This window comes from Eptatretus burgeri, chromosome 12 (genome assembly GCF_056783735.1).
Source record: "Eptatretus burgeri isolate ZD-2024b chromosome 12, Ebu_testis_v1, whole genome shotgun sequence".
Classification (NCBI taxonomy): Eukaryota; Metazoa; Chordata; class Myxini; order Myxiniformes; family Myxinidae; genus Eptatretus; species Eptatretus burgeri.
In genome coordinates this window covers 61,751,657-61,769,834 of record NC_140972.1, presented here as the reverse complement: position 1 = coordinate 61,769,834, position 18,178 = coordinate 61,751,657, and the positions used below count along the sequence as shown (strand labels likewise).

At 49.7% G+C, this 18,178-nt stretch overlaps 3 protein-coding genes across 11 annotated transcripts in view; 1 reads left to right on the top strand and 2 right to left on the bottom strand.

The window, feature by feature from the left end:
• Positions 1-1,540, bottom strand: part of SLC68A1 (solute carrier family 68 member 1) — a 62,368-nt gene extending 60,828 nt beyond the window's left edge. Inside the window, exon 1 of one of the 5 annotated variants that reach the window (XM_085848226.1) lies at positions 1,260-1,540. In XM_085848226.1, the coding sequence (XP_085704352.1) occupies positions 1,260-1,298 (39 nt within the window). In that variant the 5' untranslated portion in view covers positions 1,299-1,540. The remainder of the gene's footprint in view (positions 1-1,259) is intronic. The other 4 variants (XM_085848224.1, XM_085848223.1, XM_085848227.1 and 1 more) reach the window with 4 other exon arrangements.
• A 105-nt stretch (positions 1,541-1,645) lies between these two features.
• LOC147015742 (uncharacterized) overlaps positions 1,646-18,178 on the top strand; it is a 37,471-nt gene continuing 20,938 nt past the window's right edge. Inside the window, exons 1-2 of the mRNA XM_085848202.1 lie at positions 1,646-1,693; positions 1,789-1,882. The gene's annotated coding sequence lies outside the window, so the exon portion shown is untranslated. The remainder of the gene's footprint in view (positions 1,694-1,788; positions 1,883-18,178) is intronic.
• LOC147015740 (BRISC complex subunit Abraxas 2-like) overlaps positions 15,184-18,178 on the bottom strand; it is an 87,753-nt gene continuing 84,758 nt past the window's right edge. For all 5 annotated transcript variants that reach the window (XM_085848206.1, XM_085848208.1, XM_085848207.1 and 2 more), the window contains 2 exons: positions 16,201-16,312; positions 15,184-15,912 (listed from right to left, as the gene is read on the bottom strand). In XM_085848206.1, coding sequence (XP_085704332.1) covers positions 15,206-15,912; positions 16,201-16,312 — 819 coding nt within the window. In that variant the 3' untranslated portion in view covers positions 15,184-15,205. The remainder of the gene's footprint in view (positions 15,913-16,200; positions 16,313-18,178) is intronic.

Below are 18,178 nucleotides of genomic sequence, written 5' to 3'. Positions count from 1 at the left end.
CGTATCCGTCCGTCCCCCCACCCCTCCACTCGTATCCGTCCGTCCCCCCACCCCCTCCACTCGTATCCGTCCCCCACCCCCTCCACTCGTATCCGCCCCCCACTCGTATCCGTCCCCCCCACCCCCTCCACTCGTATCCGTCCGTCCCCCACCCCCTCCACTCGTATCCGTCCGTCCCCCCACCCCCTCCACTCGTATCCGTCCGTCCCCCCACCCCTCCACTCGTATCCGTCCGTCCCCCACCCCCTCCACTCGTATCCGTCCGTCCCCCCACCCCCTCCACTCGTATCCGTCCGTCCCCCCGCCCCTCCACTCGTATCCGTCCGTCCCCCGCCCCTCCACTCCTATCCGTCCGTCCCCCCGCCCCCTCCACTCCTATCCGTCCCCCCGCCCCTCCACTCCTATCCGTCCCCCCGCCCCCTCCACTCCTATCCGTCCCCCCGCCCCCTCCACTCCTATCCGTCCCCCCCGCCCCTCCACTCCTATCCGTCCCCCCGCCCCTCCACTCCTATCCGTCCCCCCACTCGTATCCGTCCCCCCACCCCCTCCACTCGTATCCGTCCCCCACCCCCTCCACTCGTATCCGTCCCCCACCCCCTCCACTCGTATCCGTCCCCCACCCCCTCCACTCGTATCCGACCCCCACCCCTCCACTCGTATCCCGACCCCCCACCCCTCCACTCGTATCCGACCCCCACCCCCTCCACTCGTATCCGACCCCCCACCCCCTCCACTCGTATCCGACCCCCACCCTCCACTCGTATCCGACCCCCACCCCCTCCACTCGTATCCGACCCCCACCCCTCCACTCGTATCCGACCCCCCACCCCTCCACTCGTATCCGACCCCCACCCCCTCCACTCGTATCCGACCCCCACCCCTCCACTCGTATCCGACCCCCCACCCCCTCCACTCGTATCCGACCCCCACCCCCTCCACTCGTATCCGACCCCCCCCTTTTCCCTCTTTCGATATCTTAATCCCAACTCCATCGTTCTCTCCTCGTATTCCCCCACCCCTTCCCCCCGTGTCCAAATGCAATACCCCCCCCCACTAACTCCTCGGTTCTCTCCTAATAAGCTATCTACCACAGAGTTCGTCACGTCGAGCTCCCTAACGCGGTGTTACTGTATTAACACTCCACCAGTCAATATTGGAGTGATGTCTGATGAACAGCACCGGGATTCATTCTCCTGCACCAGGAATCCTTTTCATATTTATAATATTTAAAATGATTATAATGCTATCATGATGGTTACCGTTGAGAATCCACCTGAACTTATATCCACAACTCTCATCCGAACCAACTCCGTACCTGCCGGTGATGATGACTTCCTCCTCACCTTCTCTTCCTCCTCCAACCAAGTTCACAATGAAAGTGTCAGGACGGGCGGAAATTGAGGCAAAAATGGATAATTAACGAGTTCGTCAATCAACGTGAGTGAAACCTGACCCAATGAACCGTCAACGTGGGGGGGGACGAAGGGGCCCAACTTCCGGCGGAAACGGTTCTTCTTATTATTAATCTTCTTATTCGTCTTCTTCTTCTTAATGTTCTTGTCGTCTTCTTCTTCTTCTTCTTGTTCGTCTTCTTCTTCTTCTTAATCTTCTTGTTCGTCTTCTTCTTCTTCTTCTTCTTCTTCTTGTTCTTCTTCTTCTTCTCCCACGATTTTACACACGTCACGTACTTCAGGTTGAACTGCCTTATTTATACCGCTCACATTTTCTTAATTCCTTACATTTCAATGACAATTCCACTAAAATCGTTGATCGTTGATCATCTCACAGGTATCAAGTCCGTTAGATATCAAGATATTGTTGCAACAGCGTTGAATGCGAACGCGGCCGATTGAGGACCAACAAGTGATCTCGAAAGCCAAAGGTGGTAATTCAATTTTAAATCTGTCGCAGTAACAAGTTCACAATTCAATTTCCACCCGTTGGTATTTCTTGTTCTGGTTTTGCCGAATCATCAACAAATTTGCCATTTCAACGCCGTTTTCGAGGGTGGTGCATCTTGGAGCATCCCACTTTAAAAAGGGCGAAGTACCATTGTTCGACCGATACCATTGTTCGAGCGATACCATTGTTTGTGAACGTACTGCTCCTCTTTGGACCCATGGATCAAACAAGTGGGGTAACTTGCCTGGTCGTGGAGGTTACTTTCAGCAACCCTGTGACTATTTTGCAGAGAACTACGTTTGATGGTGGATTGACAAGTCCCTTCGGATACAATTTTTAAATTCAGCTTGTACACATTTTTAAATGATGGGGAACGGCCGCTCGGGGGCGTTTTCAAAAATGGCCACGATGAGTATTAGATGTCTGAGTATCTTGGTGTTAGATCTGGAATCGACCAAGGGGTGCAGGTTGGGGGGTTTAAGGGCTCCGAGTCCAGTTCATACTCTTAGCAAGCTACAACATTCAGAAATCCTGATATCAGTGATATCACAAAGAGTGATATCAGCTCTGAGTGATATCAGTGATATACAACATTCAGAAATCCTGATATCAGTGATTTAAGGGCAGTGATAAACCATTTAAGGGCTCCGAGTCCATTTCATACTCTTAGCTAGCTACAACATTCAGAAATACTGATATCAGTGATATCACAAAGTGTGATATCAGCTCTGAGTGATATCAGTAATATACAACATTCAGAAATCCTGATATCAGTGATTTAAGGGCAGTGATAAACCATTTAAGGGCTCCGAGTCCATTTCATACTCTTAGCTAGCTACAACATTCAGAAATACTGATATCAGTGATATCACAAAGAGTGATATCAGCTCTGAGTGATATACAACATTCAGAAATCCTGATATCAGTGATTTAAGGGCAGTGATAAACCATTTAAGGGCTCTGAGTCCATTTCATACTCTTAGCTAGCTACAACATTCAGAAATACTGATATCAGTGATTTAAGGGCAGTGATAAACCATTTAAGGGCTCTGAGTCCATTTCATACTCTTAGCTAGCTACAACATTCAGAAATACTGATATCAGTGATTTTATTCGTTTATTACAGGACACAACACAGGAAAAATTGAATATCAAGGACATTGAAAAATTGAAAAAAAAGCTTGCCGAAACCGGTGCATCACGATGGTGATTATTATAACATGACTTCAAGCTGTTAGTGTTCCAACTGTCCTTGAACAAGGTGTAACTTTTTTTTTTTTTCATCCGGCAGTTTCTTCGTCATCACAGTCATCCTGAAGAATCTGAATCGGCAACACAGAACTCTCTTTAATAAATATGGTTTTATACTACAGAAGGTCTCTGTCGTCTGATCGATATGACGGGAACAACTGTGCCAGATGTATCTGCAACCCAGTCATGCCCCAATGGCGAAGAAGGAGGTTCGGGTTTTGAATAGTTCATGAACACCCACACCTGAGAGTTGCCTCTTGAGGTATGAAGATGAAGAGAGTCAGGGTCTGGTGAAAGTATAGAGGTAACCTTCTTTTTCATCGTGTTCCACTTGTTGGCACGTGCTTGTCCAAGAGAATGTGTTTGCTTCTCAGCATCGATACAACATAGGGTGAAGTGTTCCAGATTCCAGACGAGAGCCTTCTTGACTGGAAGTTCAACCCCGAGGCTGATTAAAAGGGATCGTGCTTCAGAACAGCTCGTCACAGCAGAGAACACTGATGTTTTTTCATAACTGTAAAATCCATACGCAGTCGGCACCTGTGAAGATATGCAGTTGAATGATGATTGTGGTTACATCTTTAGTGCAGAGGTTTTTTGCAATCGTATATCTTGCTCTTCATGTACAAATGGATGGGACTGTAACCTTATGGGAAACGTGCTACAAAAACCATCACATCGGTATCTTCAGCGTCGACAAGATTAGGTTTACAGGTAGATTGAGTACATGGTAGAAAATTCTGGAGTCTGCCTCAACCATCTCTGTATTCATCCTCAAATTAAAGCACTACTCTCAGAGTGTGGAAGAACTCCTCTTCATGTGGGATGATAATGCATTTTAATTCATGAAACAGGAATTCTTGAAGCCTGACTTTATTGTGTGGATTTTCTACTGAGTTCTTGTTTATGAGGGAAGCTTATTGTCCACCTTGATGCAGATGTTTTTGCTGCCTCAACCTTTCATCTTGATCTCTATGGTTTGGTGCGGAGGAAGTCCAGAAAATGGCTTCCTGTGAGAAAATGAAAAGTGCCCTGCCTCAATATCTTTATATTCTCAAGAACCAACTATCAAGTGTGGGTGTTCATTAATTAAACCAAACCCAAACCTCCTCCTTCACCATTGGGCCATGGCTGGGCTACAGATACGTCTGGCACAGTTGTTCCCGTCATATCATCCAAACCTGTTATGCCAGGAGACCTTTCAGCTGCATATAGGAATCACCCGGACGAGAGAGACCTTGATGCTGATTCAGATTCTTCAGTTTATTTGGATGATGAAGAAACTGCCGAGTGAAGAATATTACATTGTTCAAGGACAGTTTGAACACTAAATGCTAGAATTCACATTATAATTATAATCACCGTAGTGATGCACCAGTTTCAGCAAGCTCAATGTCCGTAATATTCAATCTTAAGGCCCAGTCACACCTTGATGTTTTAGCCAGCTTATGCCGATTTTTGGAAAATTTGTCTAAAACGCTGGTACACGTCGAATACGTTTGGGGTAAGTTTTGATAACATTGAGAGCACGCTGAAAAACACTGCCATACGTCGTTGTATGCTGGCTTTAAACGTTGTACTTTTCGGTTGTCCTCAAATTTTCCATGCTTGAAATTTTAAGACTTATGCCAGCGTATGACTCACACGTTCCGCATAACGCTGGCCATAAGTTGTAGGCACGTCACGCGATCGTTGACACACGTTACTTGTGAGTTACTCACAAGTCGAAACACGTCGAGGTAATGTTTAGCGTACCCGAAACTTATTTCTAACCTATGAGTTACGTGTTGTACTCACGTCACGCGATCGTTGACACACGTCGACACACGTTACTTGTAAGGTGCTCATAAGTCGAAACACATCAAGGTAATGGTTAGCATCAGTTTTCCAGACTCCCTAGTTTTTTTTTTTTAGGTTTTTTTTTCTTCCTTCCTTCCTTCGGTATGATGGTGATTTTGACACTTCGATTTCTAGCGCGGTTATAATATAATATAATTAATACGCTGCCGCTAAACGATTTAAATCATAACCGCACTGCACACTGAACACCGTCATACCGAAGAAAAAAAAAACCGGGAGTCTGGAACACTGACGCTAACCATTACCTTGATGTGTTTCGACTTATGAGCACCTTACAAGTAACGTGTGTCGATGTGTGTCAACGATCGCATATCGTGCGTACAGCTTATTCCCATCGCATGTGGAGCGTATGTCATACGGCAAGTACGTCGTAAAATTTTCAACATGTTTAAAATTACAAGACGTACTCCACTTAATACGACGTATGATAGCGTACTTTAGCGTTCTATTCACGCATACCAAACTTACCCATACCGTATTTGACGTGCGCCAGCGTTTTAGACGCATTTTTCAGAGGTCGCCATACGCTGGCAAGATCGCCAAGGTGTGACTGCGATGTTGACACTTCCATTTCTGCGGCGGTTATGATTTGAATCGTTGTGCGGCAGCCTTTTCATAACTTACGCCACGTCATCGTCGGCGATGCGTGCAGCGCGCTATGCCTAAGTTAGACTATCGTTGGGCATAGGTTATGAAGGCCGACAACAGGTTCAGCATTCGTTGGTATAAGTTATCTATAACACAACGAAACGTTCTGTGTCCGTTACTAATACTTTATGCATAAGACCAAGTCGTTATGAATACGTCCGAATCTTTAAAAAAAAACATCAAAAGTTCAACGTAAGCCAGCGTTTTACATACATTTTAATACGTTGCCATTGCTGGCTAAAACGTCAAGGTGTGACTGGGCCTTTAGCTGCGCATTTACCATTTTGCTGCATTATGTCCTGTAAGATATTGCTGATTCGCGCCCGCCGGCGTGCGAACGGCCACGTAACTCGAATCGCGGCACGTCGCCCACCGGACGGACAATCCCGTCGTGACCCTCTCGGACTAACGCCGGGAACTAGTCACGGGTGGGCCTTTCGGCCTCACCACGATCGTGCCAATCGGCCCCCCGCGTGGGATAGGGTTGTTCGCCAAATTCGACCTACCTAAGTACCCACACGGAGGGTAGACCGGGCGATCGCACCTCGCCGCAGGTCGACTTCGGACACGGGCCACTTTAAGCGACCCGTTCTGTACTATCGGGATAACCGAGCGGTGTTATCGTCAACCCCAACAGTTCCGATTAATTATCGGGCGTATTTAGCCCACGACCAACCCTTTACGTGAAGTAAGATGGAGATCCAATTAGAGAAAAGACGAAGCGAAACGGGAGAAACAGTTCAACATAAAGCACATTTATTCCGCGGCAAACGGAAAGCACACATATACAATTACCACAATTACGCACCAAAAGCAATTGCAACAAAAGAAACACAATGCAGATCTACTACCGACGACGCGAGCACACGGCAACACTTACACAGTTTTACTTCACAGACGGCGCCGACAACACATATACTCCAAAGCAAAAGAAAAAGGGGCCACCCTCAACGATAATGGGGCAGACGGGCCTGGGGCCAAGACCGCGTCAAGCCTACCCGTCTGGTGATGAGCCGTAAAATGGCGGCGGCGCCCCGACTCCGCGGGCCTCGCTGGCACTGCCTGGAATGGGGTGGGAACGGGGCCCCCTTCTCACACTATCTCAGCACGGGGGGGAAACAGGGGGGGTCGTTGATGCTCGGGGGAAAGAGGATATCTGGCTGGCTTGGGTCCCGCGACGAGCGACTCCACTGCGACCTCGACCGCGTTCCCGGCCTCCCCTCTCCGCAGCTCCCCGACTCTGACACGAGCGCAGACCTCCACAAAGCTTCTTGGCTTCTCCAGCCTCTCCGGACCCCGACAGACACTCTCTCGACTGATTTCGCCACCGCCACAACTCTCCAACTCTTCCCTCTTCTCAACTCTTCAACTCTTCCCAACTGCCTCGATTCGCTCCGCGCTCGGTGCTTTATAGTCCGACAGGAGAAATCATATGCAGATTTTTGGATCAGGAACGGCTCGGGGGCGGAGCCACGCTCGCCCATTGGACGAAGGAAAAGTGGGCGTGAATCATTCTTGATCCGCGAATCTGCATATAGCGATTATACTCCGACGCGCCTGGAGGCGGGGCCAAATCGCCCCACGCTCGCTGATAGGACGGAACAGAAGCGGGCGTGAATCATTCTTGATCCGATTTCTCGGAAAGGCTGGTGTTTTTGCACCCGCTGCTCGGTGCGCGCCCTGTACGAATCCAGTATCGGTGCCCACAAGCGGCGCGGGAATGGCGGTGATGCGATGGTTGCGAGGGCGAGTTGTGACGGTAAAGGTCGTGGCTGTTGGCGTTGCTGTTGTTGTGAAGCGGCGTTGCGGTTGGTGGTTGGTGTGTGAAAGCAGTTGTGGAGAAGGTGGATGTTGTGAAGGCGGTTCTGGAGAAGGTGGCTGTGGTTGTCGAGATGCGGTTGGTGGTGGTTGTGGTGGTAGTAATGGCGGTTGGTCCAAAATAAAGATAGTAAAAGAAAAACGGCTATCTAAAAGGGTCGCGGCCCGAATGAATGACATTTATTCCCTCTAAACAACGGGTTTGGGCAAACTACACATATACTTACAGAGATATCTCACCTACGGGACCGGAATGGTGGTTTGCGAATTTCGTCAACCACAACACTACCCCCTCCCCTTTTTACAGACTCGTCCCGAGTCATCAAATTTTCGTGTGCCATCATGTGTAGTTTTACCCTAGTACATTTTACCTACGGATCCCTGAGTGCGACATTCATGGTATTCGTGTCCCCAAAATAAATAACCTGAGGGCTGAGTAACTACCTAAACAAACCCACTCACACGGACGACTTAAATAAAATTGCCGGCGCTACGACAGACATGCCGGGGGCGCACTCATATGTACAGTACATCTTAACCTTAACTTACAAATTTTACACTAAACCATGGCCCAGGATCAATGAACTCTGCAAAAAGAAAGCAGTTAGCAGGGAGCCAGGCTGCTCGCATGCAGTCTCTGGCTCAAAGAATGCAGGTGACGGGGAACGTGGCCGGCTGTTCACTCGCAGTCCAAGGCCTTCCCTTTTTAACTGAACGCAGTGAACCACAACGGTGCATGGGCTGCACAAACGCAGTCTCCGTGCCAGCTCAAGTGGCACACGCAATGAATACAACGGATGGATGGAAGGACACAAACACGGTGCACGGGCCGCCACTGCAGGCCCGTGTTGTAGCTGCCAACAGGGCAGTTCTCGCAGCTTGCAAACTGTTGCTTTCTGATCCTGGCGCACATGGCAATGAACAGGGGGGGGCAAAGCAAAAATTGAACGGGGCTGGTGAACAGGGGCAGTGGGCATGGCATGGCAAAGGTGATCAGGCAAACACAGCCTGCAGAACAAGGCCGCTGCAGGCAAACACAGCCGGCAGATGAACTGGCCGGCACAGGCCTTGCAGAAAACAGCTGCAGACGATCCAGCCAGCACAGGCCTTGCAGCAAAACAACAGCTGCCGATGAAGTGGGCCGGCCTTTGCCTTGCAGCAACGCAGCCAGCAGATGAAGCTGGCCAGCCTTTGCCGTTCAGTGGAGGTTGGTGGAGGGAGTGCGATGGTGCTGGCCACTCGGAAGGCGGGCTCGGACCTACTCTACAGTCTCCCTCCCAACCTATCGCCTTTGCCTGTCACTGTCTATACCCACTCCCTTAATTTGTCACACCCCAATTTAGCCCCAACTTATTTTTTTTGTTGTTGTTTTTATTTTACTTCCCCACTATAAATCGTCCCCGAACCCCCTTTATCGTCCTTGTTCGGCTAACCTATCTCGTCACCTAGCCTACTCCCAACCCCTACGTTCCCTTCCCGGAGGGGAATAAGGGAGAGCTAGCGTCCTGTGTCGAGGCCCAACGAAGCCTCAGAATGGCCTCCCCAGAGTTCAGCGATCTTAACACCAAGTGGGTCCAGCGGCCCACAACGAGAGCGAGGGGATGGATGGTGCGGAGGGGTACATCTCCTAATCTACCCTAACCATTTAACTGTTAAACTACCCCGGGGCTTTCAACAAGCGCCTCTCGCTTAAACTATTGGTCTATAAACCCAGATTCCCGTCGCCTGTGTTGGTGTCCTCTCAAATTTCGGGCCTAGCCCCCCAATTTTCTTCCCGTGCCCTCACACGGTCTCATGGCTGGGACGCGTGGCTCCCTTTGGCAGGCACGACCCTCTGCCGAATCTCCCGCTATGGCACCCCCGGGCACTACACTGCCTCCGAGCCTACCAGCTCCCTAAACACCAGGGAGTGCCCCCCATGGCACCTCCCCTGAAACGCACACGTGGCAGGCTGGCTTCCCGGGCCCCTTTCCGAGGGTCACCCGTGCCCACAACACTGCCCACGCGGCTAACGGCTCCCCCGCACCAAGCGGGCGCACCCGTGCCCACTACGCTATCCCGGCCCCCATGGGCCCTTGGCCTACCACGGCCGACTAGCCTGGTGCCCGGGGTACCCACTCAGCGATACTCACCTTTCGCAGCCATGCTCCCAGCCCGTCAACAGGGCTCCTGCACCCCTCCAAATGGGTTTCGAGCCTTCACTCCCACCAACAACAAAACGACCTCCATTTTGTAAATTTGACTAACCCCCTAACTCACTCTACACTGACCCTGCGGTCCCTTGGGCGGGAGTCACCCCTCCCCCCAATCACTCATCGCACCATGCAGTCCCCATTCGCTCCATACACTCAGATCCGCTGGCCTCACTCACTCATCATGTACTCACCTCACTACTCTTCAACACACACGCACACCGCTGAACTCTGCCATCCTTCTATCTGCATCCCCTAACTCGTGCTCCCACGTCGTCCCTTAAACTACAGCACGTTCCTTTTAACACTACGTAGCTAAACTACGTCCCCCCTACACATTCGCTGCCTGTCATTGTCTCCAAATGTCCCAAAAATTATTTCCCCAACCTAAATCTGACTAACAATCCCTCTAACTAATCCATTCCACGGGCCCCATGAGGACTTACCCTTGCCCCATGGAGCCGGTCTAGCTAAGCTAACCCTTCCCCCTAACTAGTTTCCATCCTGTGCCCTGGTAAGGGGGTCTTCCACCCCTTGCCCGGGAATCCTGTGCACCCGAAAGTGAGGCTTGCTTTCCCCTTTTTTTTTTTTCACATGCGCAGCACCAGCGCGGCAACTCACAGCTCGCGCACTTTGCACCTGCCCGTGACGTCATGCAGCTGCAAGTGTACCTCGTCCCTCCTTGGACGGTACCATCCGGCAGGGATACCCCTCCTGCCGGATTCCAACCCCGCGTGCAGCCATGACGTCACCGTGCGCATAAAAAAAACACAAGCCCCACGTCTCGAGGGGTTCCCCACGCGAACACATGTGCTTTGCCCGTTGGAGCTTAACACACACGATCGCGTGGAGAACCCGTCCGGTCCAAATCCATAATCCTGCCTAAACTTTGTCCGTCCGCGGGATCGGCAAATCCACCGCGTGCGTTTCCAGACCGGGACTTCTCTCGCAAGCGAGCACGTGGGGGCCTCGTGCGTTGCACACCACGGACCTCGCGCTCGGTGCTGGGTGAACCCGGCGCGGTTCCCGAAACAGCTGCAGCCGCTACTCGGCTTTTGTCCCTCACATGTCGCCGTCGTAGTCTCCATTCCACCCACGCACACCTGTGTGTTACGACGCTCATACTCCACTCCATTACATTCACCCCGGGAGACGCGGCTGCATGTTCACACATGCCCACCGACATCTCCCTCACACACAGCGACCTTGCACACGCTGTCTCTCTCACACTCGGCCGCTCACTCACGCATGCCATTTCCCTCACACTACCCATACCACTCACACGTGGTGCTCCATTCATACTGGCCGTTTCACTCACGCATGCCACCTCCCTCGCACACGTGGCTCCACTCACTCGTGCCATTTCCCTCACACAAACCATACTACTCACACACGCGGGGGCACTCGCTCGCGGTGCCTCATCCACACACGGCGTGCAGGGAAGCACGCCCTTCTGCACACTTACTACCACACCACTCACACACGGGGTCGCTTCCACACACGGGGTCTTTGTCACCCACCCGGTCACTCTCACACACGCCCTTGCACCCGCGCTATGCGTGCGTTGCAGCACGCATTTCGCCACACTCGTGAACACACACCTCGACACCACACACACCGGGACAACCACACTGGGGATTCGTGTCCCCACAAGGGTCTCCGGGGCCTCTATACCCCCCAAGCTCGGCGTGCACCCGTCCACAGCACTCCTCCCCTCGAACTCGCAAAGCACGACCGAACTCACCTGGTCGTGACTCGCCTCAAGGGGGAATACTCCCTCCCCTCGTTCCTGGAGGAGGCCATCCAGCTGCTCGCACTGGGTCTCCACCCAGTCCGCCAGCTCACCCCCATTATCCTCCACCACCTCCGTGTGTGTGTGTGTTCGTCTTTAGTTTCTTCCACCCCGTTTTCATCGTGTAGTCTTCCCTCTATCGTTCCCTTCTCCCGTGTCTCTGTACATTTATTAGTTTCTGTTGTCCCCTCCTGTCTATTAGTCTCCGCTTCTTTCTGGCGTCTTTCCCTTATCTTTATGTAGGTCAACCTTGCTTTCTCCTTAAGTCGCTTCCGTCCTTCCCTCTGTTTCACTCCTTGCTCTTTCACGATCTCCGCGTACCTCATCCTTGCTTTCCGTCTTAATTGTTCTTTTCTCTCCCTCGCAATTCCTTTCACCTCGTCTCTTATCTCCCTCGCAATTCCTTTCACCTCGTCTCTTATCTCCCTCGTGCACGTCTCCGTCACCCCAATTAGTTTTTCCCTCTCGGTCACTGTTACGCTTCTCGCCCAACACGTCCCCCGAATTATTTTCTCCTTACCCGCTTCCACCGCGGGCCCGACAGCCGTTGCACTCCCTCCCAGCTCGTTCGCTCCCACACGTGGAGTCGCCATTTTGAGCTCCGCTGCCATTGCCTTCATGCCCGCCTGCAGGCTTCGGCCCATGTTCTGCGTCGCACCCCGCAGTTCTTTCATTTCTTCATTCATGTTTGTTTCCATTTCGTTCATGCTTTTTATTTCGTTTTTCATTTCATGCGCATCCGCATTCATCTTTGCCAGCATGGCGAATAGCTGGGCCATGTCGGGTGCGCTTGGGTGAGCCGATTCGGCAAGAATCGGGAGGTTTTGGCGGAGGGGGGGAGGGGAGGTGTCATACACCGCGGCCGCCGCCGCACCTATTTCGGGCTCTGGGTTCAGTTGGGCGAGTTCGTGTTCCTGCACAACCAGCATTTCCTGCACGGGGATTTCATCCTGGACCATGGATTCTACACATTCTAAATCCATTTCTAATACCCCCGGCTCCCGCTCGCCTTGAGACGCCATCTTATTTCTCGTAAAGGGTTAATTTAAATCGCTCGTAATTTGGAGGGAATCGGGGGTCGCTCGTCTCACCCCTGGACCGATTCCCATGAATTTAGCTGGAGATAGGAGAGCCCGTTTTCCCGCTCTCCGACACCAGTGCCGCGAGGAGGGGGATGGGTTTGTGTCCCACTCCTGACACCAGTGTTGCGGATTTGCGCCCGCCGGCGTGCGAGCGGCCACGTAACTCAAATCGCGGCACGTCGCCCACCGGACGGACAATCCCGTCGTGACCCTCTCGGACTAACGCCGGGAACTAGTCACGGGTGGGGCTTTCGGCCTCACCACGATCATGCCAATCGCCCCCCCCCCCGCGTGGGATAGGGTTGTTCACCAAATTCGACCTACCTAAGTACCCACACGGAGGGTAGACCGGGCGATCACACCTCGCCGCAGGTCGACTTCGGACACGGGCCACTTTAAGCGACCCGTTCCGTACTATCGGGATAACCGAGCGGTGTTATCGTCAACCCCGACGGTTCCGATTAATTATCGGGCGTATTTAGCCCACGACCAACCCTTTACGTGAAGTAAGATGGAGATTCAATTAGAGAAAAGACGAAGCGAAACGGGAGAAACAGTTCAACATAAAGCACATTTATTCCGCGGCAAACGGAAAGCACACATATATAATTACCACAATTATGCACCAAAAGCAAATGTAACAAAAGAAGAAACAACAATTACGCACCAAAAGCAACACAATGCAGATCTACTACCGACTACGTGAGCACACGGCAACACTTACACAGTTTTACTTCACAGACGGCACCGACAACACATATACTCCAAAGCAAAAGAAAAAGGGGCCACCCTCAACGATAAGGGGGCAGACGGGCCTGGGGCCGAGACCGCGTCAAGCCTACCCGTCTGGTGATGAGCCGCAAAATGGCGGCGGCGCCCCGACTCCGCGGGCCTCGCTGGCACTGCCTGGAATGGGGTGGGAACGGGGCCCCCTTCTCACACTATCTCAGCGCGGGGGGAAACAGGGGGTTGTTGTTGATGCTTGGGGGAAAGAGGATATCTGGCTGGCTTGGGTCCCGCGACGAGCGACTCCACTGCGACCTCGACCGCGTTCCCGGCCTCCCCTCTCCGCAGCTCCCCAACTCTGACACGAGCGCAGACCTCCACAAAGCTTCTTGGCTTCTCCAGCCTCTCCGGACCCCGACAGACACTCTCTCGACTGATTTCGCCGCCGCCACAACTCTCCAACTCTTCCCTCTTCTCAACTCTTCAACTCTTCCCAACTGCCTCGATTCGCTCCGCGCTCGGTGCTTTATAGTCCGACAGGAGAAATCATATGCAGATTTTTGGATCAGGAACGGCTCAGGGGCGGAGCCACGCTCGCCCATTGGACGAAGGAAAAGTGGGCGTGAATCATTCTTGATCCGCAAATCTGCATATAGCGATTATACTCCGACGCGCCTGGAGGCGGGGCCAAATCACCCCACGCTCGCTGATAGGACGGAACAGAAGTGGGCGTGAATCATTCTTGATCCGATTTCTCGGAAAGGCTGGTGTTTTTGCACCCGCTGCTCGGTGCGCGCCCTGTACGAATCCAGTATCGGTGCCCACAAGCGGCGCGGGAATGGCGGTGATGCGATGGTTGCGAGGGCGAGTTGTGACGGTAAAGGTCGTGGCTGTTGGCGTTGCTGTTGTTGTGAAGCGGCGTTGCGGTTGGTGGTTGGTGTGTGAAAGCGGTTGTGGAGAAGGTGGATGTTGTGAAGGCGGTTCTGGAGAAGGTGGCTGTGGTTGTCGAGATGCGGTTGGTGGTGGTTGTGGTGGTAGTAATGGCGGTTGGTCCAAAATAAAGATAGTAAAAGAAAAACGGCTATCTAAAAGCGTCGCAGCCCGAATGAATGACATTTATTCCCTCTAAACAACGGGTTTGGGCTAACTACACATATACTTACAGAGATATCTCACCTACGGGACCTGAATGGTGGTTTGCGAATTTCGTCAACCACAACAATATGAATAAAATCACCAATATCAGTATTTCTGAGTGCTGTGGCTAGCTATAAGCATTAAAACTAAATTTAGAACCATTAAAACCCCCATAATACACCCATTGATCGACACTGCAGACAAAACACCAAGATACTCAGATATGTAATACTAATGGCAACCATTTTGGAAAACGCCCCCGAACAGCCGTTCCTTATCATTTCTCAACATGTATAGAAGCCATATTTAAAGGTCGTATCCCAAGGTACCGAAATCCACCCCAAACTTGGTTCTCCGGAACAGAGTCACGGGGCTGCTGAAAGTAACCCCACTATGGTGGGGGCAGCACCGGCCGGCTTCTGGACCAAAATGTTACCCCCTCAAATGGTCAACCGTGTTGGAGTTCAAATGCATCAAAAGCATTTGGATTGTGGGAGTAGAAATCTCGGTGGATTCCTGAAATGAAATGAAGTTCAATTTAAAGCTGACTACTTCCTTTATTTTATTTATTATAACCCAATACAATAATTTAAAGTTGAGGTGACTGACTCATCATTCAAAAAGTTTTTAAATCACACTTCTCCTTGCACATCAGAAATGCCATCACAATCACCAAAATACAGGTTGCTTTTTGTTTACAAAATAAAAACTCAGCAAATGGAAATAATGACAAAGAGAGGACCTTCATAATTCGAGGAGAATCAGAAAGCTATCATTGATGTGAGTGAGGATACCACTCAAGCTGAATCTTTATTGGAAGCCAATATTTTACATTCAAAATCACCAATGTTCTGTTCTGAATCCGAGTCATCACACTTTTGCTTTTGACCTTTTGTCTTCAAGGTCAACCTGGTAGATTTGAGCCTGTTGTAACTGCCCCCAAGACTTCGTGACCTCTTCTTGCTTTGACAGTTAACATCGGAGTTAATCGACTCCTCCGATGGTAAAGACAATCTGGTGTTCATCCTTGGACTATTGGGTGGGGTGTGTAAGCTTTTTCCTTGACAAGTTTTGCTTCGACAGGAGAAGCGTGCTGGCATTGCTTTGCCTCTGTCTCCATACACAGGTGAACAGTATCCCGACTGTTCTGAAGACCCATCGGATGAAGTGTCCTTCTCCGGAGTGGAGTCGAGCACAATGAAATCTGAAGCGGAGCCGCGTCCCCGAGGCGTGCCGGTGCCTGTTGATGACGGGCCATCAAGTGATGGAATCTCATTGAGCACGACTAACGGTTGCATAGCAGTGTCCATCTCCACCAGGTTGTCCAAATCCCGTGGAGCCTCCTTGCAGCAATCCTTGCACCATGGCTGAGCCATCTGCTGCTCATCTTTGCAGCTTATGTGAAGGCGCTTCAAGGCCTCGGAGCTGGGAAACCTCTGTCGAAGAACTGCCAACAGGTCGTGGTTTTTCACCCCTCCGACTCTTGCTGACCCTTTTTCATCCTCTGCACAGCAAATAGTACGAGTCAGTTTGTTGTACACCAAACAATTGATGATATTATGGAAAAGCGAGCCTGGTTGCAAGGTGATTACAGTGGAATTCCATGATGCACCCAAATGTCCAAAACAATGACATAAAACCTAACAAAAAAGCACTGACAAAGCAAAAATCACCATATAACATTTATCATTCACATTTAGCAAAACATTGTTTTGTTAAGGAGCAATAATAAAAGGTTAAATTCAGGTGGAGTCCAATTTTTTGGAACACAAATCAGATAAAGCCTCATTACCTTTGTTACACACTTCCCGCCTTCTTTCGCAAAGCTTTTTCTTTAAACTGTTGACTTCAGCCTGGAGACATTCTATGCACTTTTCACTTTCCAAAACCTCCTTGCATTTCTTCTAAAGAGTGGAAATAAAAGTCGAAAACAATTAAAAATAAATATTACAGACTCATCCACATACACCTTTTACGAAAAAAAAAAACTCCGTAAATACTGTATATTCATATATTTTACATAATGGTCAAAAAGGAGGAATGCTCAAAGAGGAACTTTAACACAACTCGTGTACACACATGCAGAGAATAAGTGAGAGACACGGGACTTGACGTCGCAAAAGCAGCCGATGACCTTGGGAGAAACTGGTATAACTTCCTGGAGCAATCTGGGTACCGGTGATACCATCCTTGTGACGTCGCATTTTCTCTCCGCAATCAACAGGGTAATTGAGGAGTAATTTCCTCCTCCACATGGAATGCCAACCCAAAGGATATGTCCATGCTCTATCCTCAAAAGTCTAAATGCTGAGCATCAAAGCGAGGAAGCAGCATGTACCATTTTACGACTTGGCCGAGATCACAATCGAACCTCCGACCTCTCAGAAGGATTTTGATTGTGGGAATAAAAGTCTGGGTGTATTCTTCAAATTAAATCAAGTTTAATTAATTTAAAGCTTACTACTTCCTCTTTCAAACAAGCTCAAATCTACTATTTCATCACATGCAGAGTGGGTGCTCTCACCACAATGATCAAGATTTAACATTTCTTTTCTCAATGAACTAGAATCTCAATGAACTAGAAGTGTAAAGGACTTGTACATTTCAAATGCAATGTAAGCTCTGTACTCAAACATGTGGCAAACATGACTTCATTACCTCCACCACCGAAGGTGGATATAGGTTATGTTTTCACTCCTGTTTGTCTGTCTGTGAGCAGGGCATCTCAAAAAGTTGCGACGGATTTAGACGAAACACGGTGGGCAGGTTAGGTCGTTTGACGAGAACGAATCGATTAGATTTTGGTGAAGATCCAGATCCAGATCCGAGAATTTTTTTCCATCTTAAAGTGATCCTTCATAATTCAGAGATAGGGCCAAAAACAATATCTAGCATGATATTTCAAAAAGTCGTGGATGGATCATTACAAAACTTGATGGAGGAGTTGGGTAGGTGAGATCAACAAGCCAATTAGAATTTGCTTAAGGTCTGGATGCAGATCTGGCCTATCAGTGATATACAAAACAAACTGTTTAGTCTGGCAGAGGTATGCACTCTACCAAGTGCTGTTATTTTCCCAGTTGTTTTTCTCTATCCATTGTCAAAAGCTCAAATAAAAGATTGTGCATAAATCACATGCAGGACAAAGACAGTGCACATTAATGCACTTGTACATAAATTCTAAGGTCATTATTACACAATTAAGGTAGACACCAAACATGCAAACACAAACAAAAGTCCAGAAAGGTTAAACATTCATGGAGATTTCATTCATATTTGTCCATCCATTTCAATTGCAGGACAAAGACCGTGTGATGAGCTTGGGCTCTTCACCGTTGCCAACAATTCTTACACATCTGAGCAAGATCAACATTCACCAATTACAACTTTTATGCACATAAACTCAGTACATAATTCAGATGAGGCTGAATATGGTTATGATTGTCAACAGGATTTCATTTTCCAGTTTTGTTTTGTTTTCTATCCAATGTCTCAAGCTCAACGAAGAGATTTGACATTTAATCACATGCAGGACAAAAACACGAAACATCAATTTTATTTTTTAGAAACAATGTCAAATCTCGTACAAAACAATGGGGAACAGAGACATTCGGAGATATGTGGAAGGGAGAGCGATGATGCGAGATGCACGGGGTAAATAAGATGGACACTACATGGACTTTCAAGAAGGAAAGCAGGGAATTTAAAGGAGGTGAGTTTGGGGTGGATTAGCAGGGGTAGAAAAGATCAAGGGTTTGAATGGGGGAAGA